Source organism: Cupressus sempervirens, chromosome 6 (genome assembly GCF_028749045.1).
Source record: "Cupressus sempervirens isolate cs-2001-9-10 chromosome 6, ASM2874904v1, whole genome shotgun sequence".
Classification (NCBI taxonomy): domain Eukaryota; kingdom Viridiplantae; phylum Streptophyta; class Pinopsida; order Cupressales; family Cupressaceae; genus Cupressus; species Cupressus sempervirens.
The window spans coordinates 543,954,492-543,977,383 of NC_143123.1; the positions used below are offsets into that span (position 1 = coordinate 543,954,492).

The 22,892-nt window shown below is 33.8% G+C and overlaps 1 protein-coding gene across 1 annotated transcript in view; it reads right to left on the reverse strand.

Moving 5' to 3' along the window:
- Positions 1 to 2,842: 2,842 nt before the first annotated feature.
- Positions 2,843 to 22,892, reverse strand: part of LOC149553396 (chlorophyll(ide) b reductase NOL, chloroplastic-like) — a 238,735-nt gene continuing 218,685 nt past the window's right edge. The window contains exons 12-13 of the mRNA XM_089788860.1: positions 3,247 to 3,357; positions 2,843 to 3,150 (exon numbers count right to left, since the gene is read on the reverse strand). Coding sequence (XP_089644986.1) covers positions 3,103 to 3,150; positions 3,247 to 3,357 — 159 coding nt within the window. The 3' untranslated portion in view covers positions 2,843 to 3,102. The remainder of the gene's footprint in view (positions 3,151 to 3,246; positions 3,358 to 22,892) is intronic.

Here is a 22,892-nt window from a genome sequence, read left to right on the forward strand (position 1 = left end):
GATCTATATTTTGGGTCATAAAGACTGCAAAGCAAGTGATACCAAATGAAGACATAAAGACTCCATTGGTGAAGAGCGTTCACAACAAGTCACATCTCCATGGAGTTTGTTTATTTCATGTCATGCATTATGTAATTTATTTTGACATATTATAGGCATGGCTAGTGAAAGTAATTCATTAACTTCCTATTGGTGAATAAACAATTGTCAAGGCCAATAAAACCATATTTACCATGCCAATAAAACCTTTATTAACATTGATAGTTATACCACTCTTTTACAAGAAAGCACCAACAATATTATAAGCAATTAATTACATGGATTTATAAGGTTAATAGTACCTAAATCTTAGAAAATCAGAGGACTTGGGATTTGATGAAGATTTTGAATTATCAAGTTTTATTTTTGTCAATTTTTTTATGTGAAGATAGTAGTTTTCCAGAATCCATTATACTTACATGTATGTGTTTTTCACAATCTCAAATAATGATACGTGCATACTGAATGTTGAGTGTCTATATAGAGTACTCCAAAATCATCCATTTCATACCTTCATTTGTACACAATGTCTTTCTAGTTTCTTTCTACTAGCATGCTCATTTCATTTCATATGATCATCTGAAAATTGCATCAATAAATTTTATTATAACTTATGCTCCCAAGTAGTACTAGTGACTGTAACCCTTGACACATTTGAGTAGCACAATTTGTGGCACCAATATTTTTGGGATGACTTCCTATCAGCACTAAGTTGCAACACAAACGTAACCCCCTGGCCCAATTGTACAACATGCTCATTCTCGTGGCATTAATGTATTCATTTAGAATCTGATGAGCATGATTATGTTTCATTTTAATTCTGGTTTGTGTGGTTTTGATTTATATAGCTAGGTGGGAATTCATGAGAAATAGATGGAATATTTTGACAAGGCACTGAATAGTGTGATTCCTTGATGTACACAGATTTGATGTAGTCTTTTGATAGTAGAATCTCCACTCTCTCCTCTTTACATACATCGCAAATCAATGATAAAGAGAAACCAAGAGTGCTTCACAATGGAATCTTTTGTTGAGTTGGGAGAATGGAAGTGAAACTAAAAGTCATTGAATTTTGATTGATTATGTTATAACTGATGCCCCCACATAGTTTTTCCACCAATTCATTCATTTAGGATTCACGGGTGAATATATATGTTGTCTCTTGTTGTGCCCTTGTGATCTATATCTTTGCAATGATATTTTTCAATGGAGAAGGAAGGAAAGGAAAAGGAAGGGCCTTGTATACATAGTGTAGTACAAGTGGCTTACACACAACCACATTAGTGGCCAGCAGGAGCAACAAGTATTCCCAAACATCGCAGATTTCTTTTTAAAATATCGACAATTGTTGGTATTTCAAGGCTAGGTATAGTTTGTGGCAGCAATTCTAAGGAGAATGTTTTATGACCGACGACATTTGCAATGAACAAACTGACAGTCATGTCCGATAGATAGTCGTCGGTCATATAGCATTCCCATCAAAATTGTCATCACAAACTATAGTCTGGCGACAACAATTTCCAAGGGAGGTGCTCGCTTTTCTAACAAACTATCGTCGCAATTTTGATGGCCTTCCAAGCTTTGCAATGGCATATGCATCATAGATTTTGGCCACCTTGTCCATGGATTGTGATAGCTATGGTCATCGAAATTTCAACGGCGGCCCCAACTGTCGCTATTTGCAATGGAATAACTCTGATGAAATGTCAATGGTTAGCCCTCGAAAAAGGCTCCAAATCTACTAGTGATTGTTGTTTCTATAATTTTAATATTAAACAATGAATATCCTCATGACATTCCAGTTTGAGAAATTAAAAGCCTAGTATTGTTTTTTACTTATATGGTACTTTAGATCATTGTATGTTTGTTAAACCATATTCAGAACTTAATTCCCGCTTTTAGGCAGCAAATATGTATATATTTATGAAATCCATATTTATTTATTTATTGTAAAGTTATTACCCAAATTGAAACTAACCCTCCAAATATTTTATAAAATAACTGCATAGCTCAACTTGAACCAAGCCCAAATTGGTAACTTAGTCCTCATCAATTTCTAAAGACTTGGCACCTATTAGACAACCCTTAGATTTTGAGTTGATGGGGACTCTTGAACCTCTTCTGAGAATTGATAGGTTCATAGAGGGACAACTCTGGCTTGGCAATCAAGGATTATATCCTTGACCAGAAAATTGAAATAATCTAGACTAAGACTAGGAATGCAGCAAGTCAATTTTTAACACTATTCAAATAGAAAACTAAGGTAGAAAAGTAGCTCCATGAGAACAAGGAAATAGTTTAAGATGGGAATTTTCTGAATGACTTGCAAGAAGATTTATGACATTAACTCACTAAAATGGGGTCAAGGATTTTCTGCTATTCATCAAATCTTCAAGGTCAAGGATTTTGGGCTATTCCTCAAATCTTCAAGGGAAATCAACGATAAAAGCAGCAATTCAAGTTATCCATACAAACAGAAGCATACTCGGTAAATCAGCTGTTATCCAGACCATAATACATGTATTAATAAGGCCAAGTTGATAGATTCAGTGTAAAAGACAATTGTACAATTCCCATGGTCAAGGACATACTTTAAAAGAGATTACCAAGAAGAAAAACAGATTCATCTTTAGCTCACATATGTGATCTGCATGATTAGAAGAATTTGGAGTGATAAGTAATTGATTGTGTCAAGATGCAGTTTTTATTATTCCTACAGATATGCCACAGGACAAGTATGTTGCTGAGGCACAATTTTATGAAGCACAATTTTATGAAACAAACATATGGTTGGTGGCACAGCTTTACTAAGGAGCAAAATTTGCCCAATGATATTCATTTACTAACTGCAAAATATTTGGAAAATATTCAAAAAACAATTATAAAACTGAAGTCCACAAGCTAAACTAAGCCTTGTACAACACCAATAAATGAATAGGGATCTTCTTCTGATACTGAATAAATTATTTACTTTAGAGTGCTATTCAATCATGGGTATAAAATTTAAATACATCAATCTTTAGTTGGATTTGAATCATTGAAATATTATGGCGTACATTGTATTCAATCTTCTGGAATGTATCTATCCTTTCGAGCATTGAAAAGAAGCCTCTGTTAACAACCAAAATTCAGTGAGAAGTTTCATACTAATATATTTAATCCTGCCCATTGAAACAAAGAGACAAAAAATTTAGACATTGTCCTTACACTAAGAATTTGTGAGTATGCCTTGAACCCAGTGAGAAAACGGATATAGGTAGGTTTTAAGGATGTTTTTAATGGAACAGCTCGAATACGTGGCACAAGAAACTCTGCAACCTGGATTTATCGTTTAGAAAAATATCAAACAAATAATTATCTTAATCTCCTACCATTTTCACATCTATTTTCAAGAAAGAAACATATTAAAATTTCAGACATAATATGTTAGAAAGTACTATTAATGTTAACTTATCATCCAAGCGCAAATTCTTGGTCTAAACAAGACTGCACATAATCCATCTCAAGTAAAACTGAACTAAAACAAGTTATTACTAAAGCCACAAGATTATCGTGGGTAGTTGAATTCTAAATATCAAGTTCTGAGCAATGTCAAATTCCCAGGCTGATGACAATTTAGTATCCCTTCAAAAGAAGTTCTCATCAGTTAAAACTAACAAATATTTTAGTAATTACTTACATGCAAGAGAAGTTTGTGTGCTGCAACCTACAAATAAAAATACTTGTAGGCTACCAGAAATAATGATCTTAAAACTATCACATGAATACTGTAGTGAAGTCAAATTGTGCAACCGCGCAAAGCCCTAACTTTAATGTACACTGAATGCAATGGACTTATAATTTCAGCACCTTGGTATTCAAGAAATGTTTATTGATGATGTGAATAAGGTCTTGTACCTAGTAAAACTCTTGTACCTAACTAGTTCCTAGAAGGGGGCATATTCACATCACTTAAGTTTACTTAGGTCCTAGGGGCGTTCTAGAAGTCCTAGTTGTCTAGGTAAGATCTTATCATATCATATCTTTATTACTTTTATTAAATTTTAGTTATCAAAGTCATTTAATAATTTGTTGAGGTAGTTGACTCATTGTGCAGGATAAAGACACATGTCAACATCCTGTCTAATCCTATTACTCACAGTGCTTTTATAAGAAAAGCCTCCCATGTACATTTCCATCATTCTTGCATCTGTTATCAAGATTATTCTTCTCATTTTTTCTCTTGTGGAAGTTATTTTGGTCTTGATAGTGTCCTTGGGGGCGTGGACAACTCAGCATTAACTCCTACATGGCATCATAGCCTCAGTGTTGTAGATTCCTTTCCAAATCTAAGGGTGATTTCACATTGAGCTTTTGTTGGGTACAGTATAGGGCATATCTGGTTGAGTGTGGAAACATCAAATCTGTGCAGATTGGCAATAAACATAATATAGTTTGGTTAAAATCAAATATGGGATTTTTTCCAGCCTCCTTGCATTATTATACAAAGAATCATACCATCTAAATCATCACTTCCTACGTGGGCATCATCAAAATTCTGTATGGGTGTTTTTTCTAATCAGGTAGATTTTAAAAATGATAAAAAACCCATTCTAAAGATTTGTCTCTGCAAAAAAATTCAAAAATAAAAATACAAAACAAAGTTATTGCAGTTGCCCACAAGCTGTATTACACAATCTACATTGTCTCATCTTTCTGCAGAGGTTTGCTGGCCTTTATTTCTAACCATTTTGTAGAATACTTGGCTTTGACTGAACATTTACACTGAATCACCTAACTAGAGGTTCTTCACGAAAATGGGAGGCATTTTAATGCCAATGACTTATCTCTCACCAGGGGTCTTGTAAATGCTGCCAATGTTTTCTTACATGTTGATGCATTCTCCTTAACCACTAAGTATCCATAATTGCGACATACCATTGTCACTCATAAGAGCATCACCTATTTTTAAACTACAAGCACTAGATAAACTCACATGGGCAACCATGTTTTAGCTCCCCGGTGCCCTAATTTTGCTCCCAAGCCCTGGCAAGGACCTTTTTTCATTTCATTGTAACTTTCGCAAACAGGGCATTTTTTAAAAACAAAATACCATAGGAAAGCTTGATTTGTCAACTTTAGAGTGGTATAGATTATTTGCAGAAATTTCTCTGTTTTCTTTATCAACTTACAGTGGTATAGGTCATTTGCAAAAAGAAAATCTGTTCAATATCTGTTTTTCCAGCTTAAAGTCAGATGAAGGTTCTCCCTCTTCAAGCTCATAACTTTTTGCTTTGGACTCCATTCTTCCCACAACTTCAGGAAGATATTGAGCGCTTCAATTTTGTGTGTGCACCTTTTGTAGATTTATTTCCAAAATCTCAGATTTTCAGTTTGAAGCCAAATAGATACTTTTGGATAACTAGTAAATTTCCACAAAAAAAGTGTTAATTTTTCTTGAACAAAGGGATTAACTGCTTGCAATCTAGGGGATAATTTGTTGATCCCCTATTGTATGTTCTGATATTATCATGGATTTCATAAAATTTGTACTTCTAAATCCATATAACTATCATGTCTGGAAACCACGAATAGGTGTTTTGCTATTAAATTAAAGTTGCAATAAATAAAATGAGGTGCACACCTAGAACCCATGAGTTCTATAGAAAGAACAAAATGGTTTGCTAGAAGAGATGAAGCTCTAGGTTATCTCATTTTGTCCATTTCTCCTAATCTTAGATATCATGTGACATCTTGTACACTTATTAAGAAAATCTACTCTACCTTAGACTCTCCTTGGTAAGTCAAATAAGATTTTTACTTAAGTTCAAAAGTGAACATTAATCCTTCAGAAATGATAATATACCAGTCTTCTTCACCCAAGTTCAATTCTCCTAGATTGCAGTTTTTTTATTACAGGGTCACTAAAGAGGATGACAACTAATTCTCTCTATTGTTGGTAAGCTTAGCCCTGAGTATTCAATTCTTGGTTATATATTTTATGCTACTGCGGATGCCATAGACAATGCACACAAAGAACTTCTCTTGATGGACTGGCAACTTAGCTCACGGGAAAACAAACGATGTTGGCACATATGAGCACATTTAGATCTTCAAAACCTCTAGCTCTTAGTATAAAAGACCCAAAGGCTTCAGGCGTAAAAAGTAAGTGTAATGTCCCTTCTAAGATCCTTTAGAACTTAGGATAAATTTCTATATTTTCATTGCAGTAGACTTCAAAATTTTGAACACAATTCTTTAATTTTGTCAATGTCTATGGTATTAATACTCTTGGCTTGAGAAATTTTAAGGAAATGGAGAGATTGATTAATGTAGATTACTATGGACTTGATATTATTGATAACTGACTTGAGCTTGTAAACATTCCTCTAGTTTGCAGATTTTTCAAACTTCCTAATATTACTTGCTCTCCTTTCCGTATTCTTCTCTATCCTCAAGAGGAAAGGAACACTGATTGAGAATGATATCTGTAGTTGATGATGTATTTGTCCAAATTTCTCACTATCACCGACTGGTCTGTTTAATTTGCCAGTTGGCTTCCTTCACTATTCAGTGTCTTGGATATATGGTGAGTTGATTGATGCAAACAATTCCCAATTTATAGGTGTTTGTATATCTTCATATATGTAATGTACCCCTGCTTGAAATGAGTATCTGACTGTGCTCCTTTGTTCATTGGGATTAAGGTCTGTTCATTGTTGTATCCTCTTCATTTATTTTTTCCCACTGGTTAACAGCTAGGTAATGCCTGATTGGACAAAGCTATTGTCTCATGTGGTGGTGTCTTCAATCTGACTGCAACTCTTCCCTGTGGTCTGTACTAGGTGTTGAAGTTCTTCACTTTGTTGATATGTAATCCATATTTTGTTATCCATAATCTGTTCAAATGCCCAAAAGAGAAATTATTTTGTTCCAATACATCCCTAGTAATTGTCTTGCTTAAACAATATATTTTCTGCCATTTGATATATCTTATCTTCTGAAGATTGTTCAGTGATACTTATTCTCTTGTGTCTGCAGTGTTACTTGCTTTCTACCTTGATGATTTCCTGTTTGATACCACATGGCAATGTCTTTGGTTCTACTCTCAATATCCTATCCTGACCCCCCCTTCATATCTGCGTGCTACACATTCTACAGGTCTGCCATTATTATCGTTTTCTTCCTAAGCTATGTATAAACCTTGATATGAATTCAATTCGTGCCCAGGTGCTCAACATTAATTGTTTTAATAATCTATAATTATTGATTGTGCCTTTATTTACGGTGACATTATTTCTTCTTCCATATTATGAAAGGGATGTTGTGAGTTCTTTTTCCTATTTTCTGTATTCTGCACTGAATATATTTTATAAATTATGTTTCTGGTATAAGGCTTATCCCATCTCTCTGATTATGTAATATGATCTTCTATATCTTTGAAACTCCAGAATCGACTGAATAATTCTTGTGTAATATAAATTATATTGGTCTAACATAGCCATCTTCTTTAGCTGACTTATATTTCTCGTCTCCTCTCCAAATTATTATGGTCTTCATCAGGGCTATCTGCTTTAGACCAGATTGACTCGTTACCTCTCTCTTTTTTTGATATTTCCTGTTCTTAGTCTTTTAATACTATGAAGCTATGAAGGGATACGTCTCTTCTCCAAAAGTTAGATTTAGTATAATATGATTAATATTATAAGAAAATATATGGTATGTTTGATTCATATTTATTATTTTATTAGAGTGCTGAATTATAATTTTTATTCTTTTAGAATATATGATCATATTTATACGTTCAATATATGATAATTTATTTTATATATATATAGTTGTTTATTAAATCCTTTATATATTAAACCTATTCAATCTTTAGTTTATAGAATATAACTTATTTCTATCTCAACAATTACTCACTAAATGTATTTTACTTAATTATTATTCAATTTGATTTATTGATAACATTAATAATATGTTATTTTATATTGATAATATAGTTAATTAATTTTTTTATAATTTATTTTAGAAATTATTATTATTTATTTTTCTATAAATTATTATTATTATTATTCTAGGAAGGGGACATTACAGTAAGGACAATAACAACTCTTATGTCTAATGAGCAAGCCAAGGATTCACCTTTATAGAGCACCCTTAAGTCCTAAAAAGAACCATCTAAAAAGAGGAATTTGAATTGTGCACATTGCAAGATATTAGGACATGATGAGCACAAGCGTTTTTAAAAGAAGATTGATGAACTAACGCACCTTGAGAATAACAACATTAAGTTGGTACCTTAGAATATTAGGACAATTCCTATTTATCACTCTGCAAAATAATGAACAATTACCCTCATTACCCTCATCAATTGATGAGCACATGGTTATACTCAGAGGGTGGGTAGGGGAATCAAAATAACAATAATCTTAACTTTTAAAAAGTTAATACCATAGCCATATCAATTGCATAATAACAATAACATAAGGTGTGATAATCACACAACACAAGTAGAACACAAGATTTACATAGAAACCCTACAGGAGACACTAATCCCCTCCACTCTTTGTAGGCATCAACCTATAAGAGACACCAATCCCGAATCAAAGAGTTTGTAGGCACCAACCAGACTTGAGTCTCTTCTTTTTGGAGGCACCAACCCCCAACATAAGTTTCCACCTTCTGAATATTGCTACTATAACAGATGATAGTCAATTCGATCCTCATATAAGACTTCTGATTCATATATAATCTCCTTCAAAAATTTCCATATACTCTACTCAAATCTCCATATACTCTCACTCGTGCAAGGTCCATGCTTAATTTGAATGATATTTGTAATATATCTCCATTTGCTCCACACATATAATATCTATTTGAAAAATCCTGTTAGATATTTTTAACAATATAATTATATATTAATATATATATATGCATGATATTCACGAAGCCATCAATGAAAGGTATGATCATTGATGCATATGATGATTTAAATATTGTGAACCGCAGTTCATTATCTCCATATAATTTCATTCATCATGAGTTGACAGAAATGTTGCATACGGATGACTGTGGTAAGAAGCATCATTTCCCTTAAGATTACATGGTTAAGCATGAGGTTATACTTACGGATTTAAAGCTCCAGACTAGGTATGATTTTTCGCAATGGACTCATTTTTCCTCGCTAATTGAAGGTTATCACATTCAAAGAGCACATGATATGTAAAGCTTTTGCTAGCAGGAAATAGTTGTAAATTAGAATGAGCATGAGAGTCAGCTTCTTGAAGGGTTGACATAGTGAACACTCCTTTGAGGTGGTTATAAAAAGAAAACATACAATTCCCAAATTAGAACATGTTCTTCATTCATTGCCAACTATACTCAGAGACTTTATACTTCTAGTTTGCTAACTAGGCTCAATTCCTTGGATATGCAGAAGATTGTAGAATTTTCAGACTTGGTTCCTTGGTTACTGGGTCACTCATCAATGTTTTATGGCTGCCCCCTGATGCTGATTACGAGATTTTCAGACCCTGCATTGATATTAGAAGCTGATGGGACAAGTTTTTTAGCGTTCAGGATTAATTTGATGTGGGATGCATATCCTTCCACGTTGAGGGTTTATGAAGTTCCAGCTGCACAATGTGATAGTGAGGTATATCCAGCTGTGTTGTCCATTGGTCATTCATAGTTTACTTTTTGCAGTGAACTACTGTGGAACAGGTCATCTTTGGTTGATAGTGATCTTTGGTTTACAGTCTGTCCGAGTGAATATTATTGATGCTGATTCTGCAAGTGTCATCAAAATGCACTCTTGGTGAAGTTGACATGGAAATCAAAGTAGTGTAGCCACAGCATGGTGAAGTTACTCTTTGTGTTTGTACTTATGCACAAGGTTTTTCTGAGCAGTTTGACTGGTGATAATGGAAGAAACAATGGGAGATTTTGCATCTTAAAATTGATTATATTGTTGTTGTCACCTCTTATTCTAGATTTCATAGGAGATCATTCCAATTACCGTAGGTGGACTGGAATGAAATTGTGATGTGGACTTGTCTCCTACCAAGTTGGTGACTTTTAGAAAGACGCCTTTCGCCAGGAGTATAAGCAAAAAACTAATTTTGACCAAGCTATTTCAGTTCTGATCTGACAGTTTTTCTTTGCAAATATTGCAACTTGAAAACTCAGACTTACACAACTGCATATCTGAGCACTTTCAGTCCAATCAGCTTTATGACAGCTATGTTTTGAGTCACAATTGAAGATGATGAACTAAATCGGCTAATCAGATTTGAGTGTTGGGTGGATATTTGGGCACAAATCATATTATTGCTTTTCATGTTTGGAACAGCAGATTATTGTTTCATGTTATTTTTTTAGAGGAATGCAGGGCACTAGGAATGAGATAGTTTATGATGGCTCTCTTGAGTTTCCTCCTGTGCTGACTCAAATTGGGATCTTCTAAGGACAGTCCTCTATAGAGTTTCCCAAATTTTTGTAGTTGCTCCTTTTAGGTGGGTTTCAAGAAGCAATGAAAAAAGAAAAACTCTTTTTTTTTTTTCAAAATGCAGCCAAAAGGCAAAAAACATTATCATAAAATAGCCCTAAAAGTTATAACGGCAGGATTAGGGCTCTCATTTGGGGATACTAGGTTTGAGAAATCGATATTGTTATTGCAGTTGGAGGAGATTCTTCACATAATTGGAAGACACTATCTAGAGAATTTCTTGGTGTTTTCATAAAACAAACACAGATATGCTTATTTGTGCAGATATTCATTGCTATTTGCAAATGTATTGAACATCAATTTTGTGAAGAACAATAATGTCCCGATCTGGAAATTTTTAGAAAAAATAAATTAATTTCTAAAATCTAAAAAAATAACTATATTTAATTATTTAAGATTCTTATCAAATGATAAATATTAAATAATTTGTTTAAAAGACTTCAGAAAATTAAAGTATCAATTATTAACATGGTGGTATGGGAATGTAACTGAAAATTATAAAAAGATTCAAGAATTGGTGAAAGATATGATTTTCAGGATTGATACATATTTTATTTTATTTGAGAATTTTCTCAAATTGTCTCAGGATGTGTTTAGGAAGCTATTTTCATCAGTGGGAGATTTGACTTAGATGGAACATGAAAGAATCAGGCAGGTTATTAATGGAGATTGCCAATGACCAATCAACCAGAGGATAACAGGTATGCAAATTGAATGGAATTTTCCTTAGTTACCAGAATCATGCCTTTGAGGCCGGATCCGGGTTCGGGTCCGATCCGGATCTGGATTCGTGCCTGGATTCGTCCGGATTCGTGGATTTGTGGGCCATGAATCCAGACGAATCCACTATGTCAAACAAGGATCTTGCTCGGATTTGCACAAATCCAGGCACGAATCCTCAAGGATTGATGAGTTTAAGTGAGTCTAAGTTATTTAATATGACTTTTTTTAAATATATTTTTTTGCTTTCTAGTGCTAAAATGACCCTTTTATGCATTATATATACTAAAAACTAAGAGAAATATACATAATATAATATATATATATATAAACCTATGTTCCTAGTTGGGGCTTGGTCAAGATCAGTAATATATATATATTCATGAATCCTCCACAAAACCTAATTGAGAAAAAAAAAATGCAAATCCATGGATCCAATTCACGTGCCCAAATCGGATTCGTATCCCCAATCGGTAACTAAGGAATTTTCAGAATGTAAGGGGATTTGATAATGTTAAAATAACTCTTTCCAAAGAGTCTTTTATTTAGAATACAATTGGATTGCTATAATAAAAGTATTGAAGGATTATTTTAAGGTTAAGGACCTTTATTTAGTTGTGGTACTTGAGTTTTATAACGCATCAATAAATTATTAGTTCCAGAAGGATAAAGGTGTCATGGAATACATTGGAACATTATTTACGATTTTAGGAAGGAGAAGACTGATAATTAAAAAATTAATGAGCAGAGAACTATTGTCGTGATGAGAAAACCATGGACAAATGTTAATCAAATATTTGTTCAGATTTACAAGACAGAAATAACAATTATATGCAAATATAACCAATATCAGAAAAATAACAAAGCACACTAAAGAGAACACAAGGCACAAATTTAACGTGGTTCACCCAATCTCTAGGCTACGCCCACCAACAACAAGTCCAATATTCTTATTATCCAGTGATTACAACCTGATTATAATATGTAATCCCTTACAGCTCAATACCACGACAAGAAGTTACAACCTCATCATACATAATGAAATCCCTAACCCTAAGCCATTTTATACAAACTTTTTGCCACTTACAAAATTAGTGCTAGAACAAGCCGACCAACAAATAAATATAACTCCCGATGCCTTTTACAATAGTAAACTCATTTTTCACTTTGGAGGCACTGCCCCTCGACCCCACCCAAGAAGCACGCCTAGGGCCGCTAACCCCAGGACCCTAGAAAGGGCACTACACCTTGACCCTACTGAGGGCACTGCCCTAGGAACCTGCAAGGGGCGTTAACCCTTGACCCCTACAGTGTGGGGGCGCTGCCCCCGAACCCCCGTTGTAAAATTTGGGGGGAAACCTATAAATGAACAAAGGATCTCTAATAGAAAATGAAAGGAATGAATTACTGTTTCTCAACTGAGTTCTAATATGGATACTTTATATGATCAGACCTATTATTAACAATGAATGATTAGAACTAATACAATAGATAGATGTGATTATCTTCAGACTTGCTGCAAGAGAATAACTCTTTGTTTAGCTGCATAGATAGAGATATATTTATGCTCTGCTATTTGTATAAAACATTGTCGTTGATTGATGTTTACACAACAGCAGCGATGGGATATAAGTATGGGCACGAAGAGTTATGTCCATGTAGAGACATGACTCTACGTGGCACATGTGACACATAGGGTCATGTCCCTACATGGACATGAGAGCTATTAATAACAAGGTGTCAATTCAATAATTGTTATGGACATCATAATATAATGCTTGACTTGAGTATGACCTACGATCATAAAACATAGCCAAATTCTAATGATAGTAAATTCAATCAATATTTAATCTAAGTTTTAGTAAATCACAATATATGTATGTATATATATGCAGATAACATTCAGAGATATATATATTAAATATACATATTGTAATGATTTATTACATGCTTCAATCCAACTAGAGCTATCACTTTAACACTCCCTTTTAGCGAGGGAGGATTGAATCACAAAAGGTAGTATTCACTTGATGTGTGCACTGACATCAAACAAGAGATGTCAATCAAGAGAATAAGTTATCTGATTTCTAGCACTCCAGGACAACTAAGTCGATTAGATAACAAGTAATCAGCATGTCATGAACTCTATCATGACAATTATCATGATATCCGGCACTCCGGGACAACTTAATATAGTTAGTCATGATAACAGGTCCAGCTATCGATAAGATCATCACCTTTCAATAGCTACCCTCCAAATATATATATATATATATATATATATATATATATATCAATGAAAGATTGTCACCTTTCATTATATATTTCACACATGAGAGATAGTAACTCTTTAACATAAAAAATTTAAATGAATATAAATATACATTTTACAATATGACTAATAATTAGTCTCGGGAGTTACAATCACATTTGAACCATCCCAAGTTTACCTCTGAAATGCTCCAATTTAAGCTTTGAGAGAGGTTTAGTGAATATATCGGCAGTTTCCTCATCAATGCTGATGTATTCCAACTTGAGCACATCTCTATCCACCATATATGGGACATAATGATAAGGAAATTTCAATATACTTCGATCAGTTGTGAAAAATTGGATTTACCAACAACTTAATGCAGCTTTGATTGTCACAATGCATAACTGCAGATTTAAAGGCTTCCCAAATAATCCAACTAGTAACTTTCTTAGCCATACTGCTTCTCTGGCTTCCATGGAGACAGCTATATCCTACTTCAATAAAACTTAGGGCAACTGATGATTGCTTTCTGCTAAACCAAGATATCATAACTGAACCAAGACTAAAACAACATCCAATAGTGGTTTTACGGTCAATGGAGTTGTTGGCCCAATAAGAATCTAAGTATCCATGAAGTTAAATCTTCACTTGATCATATTCAAGACCTAGTCCAATCGTACCACGTAAGTATTGTAAGATATGCTTGGCTGCCATGAGGTGGATCAACTTAGGTTCGCACATGAATTGACTTAAGGTATTAGTTGCATAAGAAATATCAGGACGAGTATTCACTAAGTACATTATTGATCCGATTATCTATTTGTAGTAAGTAGAATCAGTAAGTTCAAATTCAATTCCGTCATTTTTATGCTTGTGAAGATTTGTTTCCATTGGTGTGGTCAAAGGCTTGCAGTCCATCATTCCAAATTTGGTCAAGATGTCAATAGTGTATTTTCATTGATTTAAGAAAATGTAGCTCTCCTTTTGCCATATTTCTAGACCCAAGAACTAACGAAGAAGTCCAAGATCTTTCATGTCAAATTTAGCTGCCATATCCTATTTGCATTTTACAATAACATGGTCTTCACCTATTATTAGAAGATCATCAACATATATAACAAGAATAATCATATCACCATCAGATATATTAAAATATATATTAGGATCAGCTTCAGTTTTAGAGTATCCTAATTTAGAGAGATAATTGTCTATCCTTTCGTACCATGCCCTATGATCTTCTTTAAAGCCGTAGAATGCCTTCTTCAATTTGCACACATAGGATTTTTTGTCGTGAGTGACAAATCCTTCTAGTTGTTCTATATACAATTCTTCGATAACACCATTTAGAAAGGTAGTCTTAACGTCCACTTGATGTATTTTCCGCCCTTCAGATGTTGCAATGGCTATAATGGTTCTGATTCAGGTGTATCAAGCAACTGGACCAAATGTTTCTTCATAATCAATTCTAGCCTGTTGAGAAAACTGCTGAGCTACAAATCTGGCTTTATATTTTTCAATACTACCATTTGGAGCATGTTTTATTTTGAACAACCATTTGTAGGATACAACAAATTTATCCTTAGTTTTAGGTAGGACATCCCATACATCATTTTTTAAGATAGATTGATATTCTTCAATCATTGCATCTTTCCAAGGTTGGCATGATAACGCTTCAACATTTGATGGTTATGATTTAAGTAGTTCAGCTACTAGGGCAACATAGCATGAATGACTTCTCATTTTCTTGCTTTCTCTAAATACTTCATTAGGTTCTACATGGTTTTCTTCAATCGTCCATCTTGCCCAAAGTGGCCTCTTCTTATTGTTAGGGTTTTCAACATTTTCTACACTTGGAGGGAGTACATGATCTTCTGAACCACTCTCCCTCCAATTTTCAACTATGGGGTTCTCATCTAATTATGTAGTTAATTCCATGTTTGATTTGTCAATGTTCTTAAAAAGGCTATAAGTAGTATCTTCTTCAAATTTTACATCTCTATTGATTTCAATAGTTCTCTGTCCAAGAATGTAAACCCTATAACCTTTGGAGGATTCACTATACCCTATAAATATGTCTTTTTTCCCAGATGGTTCTAGTTTAGTTCTCTTTTCATTTGGAATATGAATATATACGAGACATCCAAAGATTTTCAGGTCACTTAAATCTTGCTTGTTTCTTGTAAATACTTCTTCAAGGGTTATGTTCTCTAAGATTGAATGGGGATATCTATTTTGGATAGAAAGTTCAGTATTAGAGGCTTCCGCCCAGAATGAGATGTGGAGGTTTTGATCATGTGTGATGGCTTTAGCAGATTTGATGATAGATCTGTTTTTTTCTTTTTGTTACTCCATTTTGTTGAGGATTATAAGGTACCGAAAACTCCCTCTAAATCCCAACAGAGGTACATAATTCTCTAAAGTTTTCTAAAATGTATTCACCCCCATCGTCGGATCTTAGTGTTTTGATTTTCAACTAATGCCTTAAACTCTTTGAATTTGGATAATACTTAATTTGATTCCTTAAGTTTTAGGAAGTAAATCTAGGTTTTCCTAGAAAAATCATCTATAAAAATTACATAATACAAACAGCCACTTAGAGAAGGGACTGACATAGGACCACACAGGTTGGTGTGAATAAGTTCAAGTATGATTTTGGATTTATGTTCACTTTTGGGAAAAGATCCTTTGGTATTTTTTCCCAATGCACATCCCTTGCATGTTCCAATATGATCTGATTTTAGACTAGGTAAGCTTGTTACAATCTTTTCTATAGATGGCAAGGCACGAAAATGAAGATGGCCAAGTTTTCTATGCCAGATTTCATTTGAGTTTAAAACTTCATGATTTAAAGCTAGGTTTTGATGATAACAGAGCTTGTACAAACTTCCATCTCTAAAACCAATGGTGATTGTGTTCTTAATATTGGAGTTCTTAGGCTAGGATAGACATTTATGTCTTGAAATGTGATACAATACCCTTGATGTGGAAGCCCTGAAATTGAAACCAGATTTCTTTTGATGCTAGATACAAATAATACATCTTTTAGTTGAAAAGTGACTCTGGTTTTCATTTGTATTGAACATATTCCAATTCCCTTTACTGAATATGTAGACTTATCCCCAATTGTTGCTTCTTCAATGGAATAACCTTCAAAAGTTTCAAATTTGTCTTTGAATCTGGTTATATGACAAGATGCTCCACTTGTAAAGATTCTGCTAATTCCTTATCTCTGAATCAGACTTTTAATCCAATCTTTAAATGCTGAGAATGGTCTTCTAAGAATTCTGAATATTGATGGAGTTAATGCCCAATTTTATGCAGATCCAATAATGAATATTCAACTTTTGATTGTGAGGGAGTATCTCTGATATAATTTGCAGGATATAGATGCTTAGAGGAGCAGATTTTGTTGTAGCCGTGTGCCCTTAATCTGCATCTATAACCTCCCTATATATCCTTCCTAAAGGGTCCCCTTCCTAAACTAGCACTAACTAAACTCCCTCTAAGTCAGCGATTAGGGAAGACAAATTAATAACACCTAACTAACTATGTGTTAGTTTAGTTAAGGATCATAGTATTGCTTCATGTGAAGTCACCGACTCCTAGGAAGAGTTATATATATAATATACTGCCATTTTAGAGATATATTATAATAAGAAGAGGAAGTATGATCTGTACTATCAGACCTGTAGGTTATCTGGTTAATATTCTTAACACTCCCTCTTAACTTGATAATCCTACAGAGAGATATCATATCTAGCAACACCAATACAAATGAATAAGCAAGAATTAATACTCTATATCTATCTGTTTCTTCTTAGTATGTGTTATCATAGAACACATGATACAAAGTCATATTACTACATCTGTGATATGACAAATCACTACTACTAGTGATATTATATAGGATAAATTTGGAGTAATCTCTTTATTTATCCAAGCTGTGATTTCATAGAAACTGGTATTTCTATATCACAACAAGATCCTGAGTTTTAAGATCTACCAGAATACAAGATAAACCAAGATAATACTAAGATTCTTCCTTTATCCAATTTGTGACCCATGAACATAGCAATGTCAACATCACAATATGATCTAAAACTCATCTAGATCTTACACTAAAATCTACTATTTAGAACATTATCTATGTGATCTTGATTTCTCATAATGCCTTTTATACAAATGTTCATTATTTCAGAGATCGTCACCTCTTTAAATAATGAATACACATGGTGGAGCCCATAACAGTCAATAGCCTGACAAAATAAAATTATTTTGTTAATAATCAAAAGAATACAAATAGATTACAACTCAACCATACCAAGTCTCCTCCTAAAATGTTCTATCTTCAGTCCAGATAGAGGTTTGGTGAGTATGTTTGTTGTCTGATCTGCAGTGCAAATGTATTCCAATTTTACAGAATTCTTGTCTACCATATCTCTTACATAATGGTAAGGAATTTCAATATTCTTGGACCTGTCATGGAAAATTGGATATCACAATGAATAATCGTAGGATTCATGGCTTGCCCAAATAATCCCACAAGTAACTTCCTTAGCTAGACTACTTCTCGAGAGGCCATCACTACTGCAATGTATTCGGCTTCCGTGGAGCTCTGAGCTACAGAAGACCGCTTTCTGCAAATCCAAGATATCATAGATGATCCTAAACTAAAACAGCATCCTGAAGTACTTTTCTATCTTTAACATTTCCACCCCAATCTAAGTAGTTGATCCTAAACTGAAACAGCATCCTAAAGTACTTTTTGTCTTTAACACTTCCACCCCAATCTAAGTCGGTAAATCCATGCAAATCTAAAGCAACTTTCTCATATTTGAGTCCAAAATTAAGAGTGCCTTCTAGGTATCTCATTATGTGTTTAACCGCAACTAGGTGAATATCCTTCGGTTCACATGTAAACTGACTTAAGGCATTAACTGCATAGCAAATATCCGGCCTTGTATTTACTAAGTACATAAGGGACCCAATCATCTATCTGTAGAGAGTAGAATCTATGGAAGGTGATTCTGTTGCTGCTTCCTTAAGTTTATGTAGATTAGTTTCCATTGGAGAAGACATAGGTTTGCAATTCCACATTCCAAATCTCTTCAAAATGTCAGATGTATACTTTCCTTGATTAAGTATGATACTATCAGATTTCTGTCGTACTTCCAGTCCTAGGAAGTAATGAAAGAGTCTCAAATCTTTCATTTCGAATTCTCTAGTTAGATCTTTCTTATACTGATCTATGAGATGATCATCACTTATTATTAGTAAATCATCGACATACAGTATCAGAATTACCATATCATCTTTATCTCTTTTATAATATAAATTTGGATCAGCTTCATTCTTGGAGAATCCTAAGCTAGTGAGATACTTATCAGTTCTTTCATATCAGGCCCTAGGAGCCTATTTAAGCCCATAGAGAGCTTTCTTGAGCTTGCAAACAAACGCATTAGGATCATGAGTTTCAAATCCTTTCGGTTGCTCCAGATATACTTCTTCTGAAATCTTTCCATTTAGGAATGTTGTTTTCACATCCATCTGATGGACCTTCCATCCCTTTGATGCAGCAATTGCTAAGACTACTCTTACAGAGGTATATCTGGCAACAGGAGCAAAGGTTTCTTCATAATCAATCCCTTCTTTCTGAGGCTTTATACTTCTCAATACTACCATCAACAACATGCTTTATTTTAAATATCCATTTGGAAGAAACAACAAATTTTCCTTTAGGTCTTGGAACAATTTTCCAAACATCATTTTTTATAATAGATTGATATTCTTTTGTCATAGCTTCTTTCCAAGTTGTATGTTTAATAGCATCAAAAGGATTGGTTGGCTCTATTTTGGATAAATCACTCATGTTTGTTGTATAACCAAAGAATCTTTTAGGTCTTTTTCTTTCTCTAATTATTCCGGAAGGTGCAAGAAAGTCTTGAGTTGCTTCAACTATTTTAATAGCCCAAAGTGGTCTTTTCTTTGAATTTTCTTCAAGGTTCATATTTTGAATTTCATCTTCAATTTCTTCTAAACTCTCCCTCTAGGACCTAGATTCACTATTTCTTTCAAAACTAGATAAAGGAGAAGGTTCATCAGAACTTATGGCTCTTTTGAATGCAAGATCTTCTTCAAAAATTACATCTCTGCTAAGTTGAATATTTTTTTGTCTAGGTATGAAAGTCCTATATGCCTTAGATCTTTCACTATACCCTACAAAAATACCTTTCCTCCCAGAGGGTTCTAACTTGGTTCTCTTTTCTTTTAGAACATGGATATATACAGGACACCCAAAATTTCTAAGATGACTTATATTGAGTTTTAATTTAGTAAATACTTCTTCAGGGGTTTTATCTTTAAGATAGGAGTGAGGACTTCTTTTTTGAATATATACAGCAGTACAAGAGGCTTCTACCCAAAGATAATATTCTAGATTTTGATCAAAAATCATAGCTCTAGCAGCTTCTATAATTGACCTATTCTTTCTTTCTGCTACCTCGTTTTGCTCTGAATTATAAGGAACAGTGTACTCCCTCTTAATCCCTGATTCTTTACAAAACCTTTTAAACAAATCTGAGGTATATTCTCCTCTATTATCAGTTCTGAGGGTTTTAATTTTATGCCCTAAAAAATTTTCCGTTAATGTTTTGAATTCTTTAAACCTTTGTAGGATTTCTTCTGATTCCTTGCATTTTAAAAAATAAATCCATGTTTTCCTAGAGAAGTCATCTATGAACAAGATATAATACCAAAATCCTCCAAGAGAAGGAACAGACATGGATCCACATAAATCAGAATGAATTAATTCTACTACATTATTTGTTTTCCTAGTACTATCATGAAAGGGGCTTTTGGTGTTCTTACCCAGAGCACACCCTTTGCAAATACTTGGGTGGTCTTTATTTAGTTTAGGTAATCCAGTAACCATCTTCTTCATAGTTGATAAAGTTTTGAAATTTAGATGCCCTAATCTTCTGTGCCATATTTCATTTGTATCTGCAGCTTCGTGAACTAGGGCTTGAATAGGATGACTAGGTTCTATATTCAATTCATACAAATATCCTTTTTTTACCCATTAACTTTGCTTTCTTGATAGAGAAGTTCTTAGCCCAAGTTAATACTTTGCCATCCACAAATGCAACATTGTGCCCATCATCTTCAAGTGTTGTAATTGAAATTAGGTTTCTTTTAATCCCTAGTACATAGAGTACACCTTTAAGAAGAAGAGTATTTCTTGATTTTAGTTTCAAAGTACAATTTTCAATTCTTCAATGGATTGTGTTGAGTTATCACCAATGGTAACTTCACCGTTAACCTTCTCTGATAAAGAATCTAGAGTTTCTTTGTATCCCGTTATATGTCTAGAAGATCCACTATCAATTACCCACGCTTTATTTGAAATTTCATTTGATAGAGAGGAATAAAAAACACAGTTCTCAAGATCATAAGTATCTTCTTCTCTAGTGACATTTGTACAATTTGCTTGTTGTTTGGAATTTTCAGGACAATTAGATCTATAATGTCCAAATTTCTCACATCTGAAACACTTTATTTTAGATAGATCTTTCTTTGGTTTTTCATTCTTTTGATTTCCCTTTTTCTTCTTGAAATGCTTCTTCTTTCCCTTATAGGAGTTTGTATTAAGAACGTGAAGTTCTTCATCTTCTACTTTTGGTTTCCCTCCTTTCTTTAGTTTTTTGGATTCCTCTTGAAGAAAATCATTCTTGAGTCTGTTAAAGTCCAGAAGCTTATCTCTAGCACTTATTCCTCGTGCAAATGTCTCCCATGAATTTGGCAATCCATCTATAACCATAAGTGTTAATTATGTGTCACTAATGATGGTTCCTATGCTTGATAATTCATCTCTAATGCCGGCAACTCTTAGGAAGTAAGAATTTATCGATTCTCTTTTCTTTATATGAATGTGATTCAGTTGCCTTTTTAGTGCAAGAACCCTAGTTGCATTGTTTATTTCATACGCATTTCGTAATGCATTCATCATATCAAAGGTAATTTGATGTTTTATAAGCATAGGTACAATATCATTTTTTACTCCATCCAAGATAATTTGAATAGCTTTTCTATTTCCTCTGCTCCAGATAGATTTGTGAGGTTCAACTGGGGGTTGTTTGGATGCTCCATTAACGAATTGTTTTACATCGTTCTCTTCAAGAATCATCATGATTCTAAATTTCCAGGCTTCAAAGTGCTCTTTCCTATCAAACTTGTCCTCAGGTCTGATTGTGTATGTCATTGAAGATAGAAGATAGTTGCGAGATATAGAGTCTGATAATTGAATTTTGCAAAGCCTAGGTTTGATTACCAGAGCTCTGATACCATGTAAAGATCCTGCTAATTCCTTATCTCTGAATTAGACTTTTAATCCAGTCTTTAAATGCTAAGAATGGTCTTCTAAGAATTCTGAATATTGATGGAGTTAATGCCTAATTTTATGTAGATCCAATAATGAATATTTGACTTTTGATTGTAAGGGAGTATCTCTGATATAATTTGCAGGATACAGATGCTTAGAGGAGCAAACTTTGTTGTAGCTATGTGTCCTTAATCTACATCTATAACCTCCCTATATATGCTTCCTAAAGGGTATGTCCCACAAAGGGACATAACCCTTCCTAAACTAGCACTAACTAAACTCCCTCTAAGTCGGCAATTAGGGAAGACAAATTAATAACACCTAACTAACTATATGTTAGTTTAGTTAAGCATTACACTATTGCTTCATGAGAAGTTGCCAACTCCTAGGAAGAGTTATATATACAATATACTGCCAGTTTAGAGATATATTATAATAAGAAGAGGAAGTACGGTCTGTACTATCAAACCTATAGGTCATCTAGTTAATATTCTTAACACCACTATCTATTATCGAAATATTTTTGTTGGTATTTAGTTCACTTGATAGGGCTAAATAGAATGCTAGATTTTCATCCTTTACTTTAGCTAGGGCAGATTGAATTTTCTTCCTTTCCGGGCAGATTTTGTGAGTGTGACCAAATTTGTCACATTTGTAACATTGTACTTTGGACCAATCTCTTTTCTTGTATGTTTGATTTCATTTTCCTCTTTTTTGTTTGAATTGGCCTTTCTTTCCTTTGTTGTTTGTATTAGTTTGAAGGGCTTGAATTTCTCCCTCTTGATTTGGACTAATTCCTTTTGTGATCAGTCTTAACTCCTCTTGGGTGCAGTCATTCTTAAGTTGTTCAAAATTTGGTAGTTCAGATCTAGAGCTCGTTCCACGAATAAAAGATTCCCAAGACAAGGGTAACCCTTTCAGGGCTATTAGACATAGTTCTTTTCATAGTTTAAAAATTCGGTATCGGCAATATCTCGGCCGACCCAAAAATTTTGAAAAACTCGACAATAAAT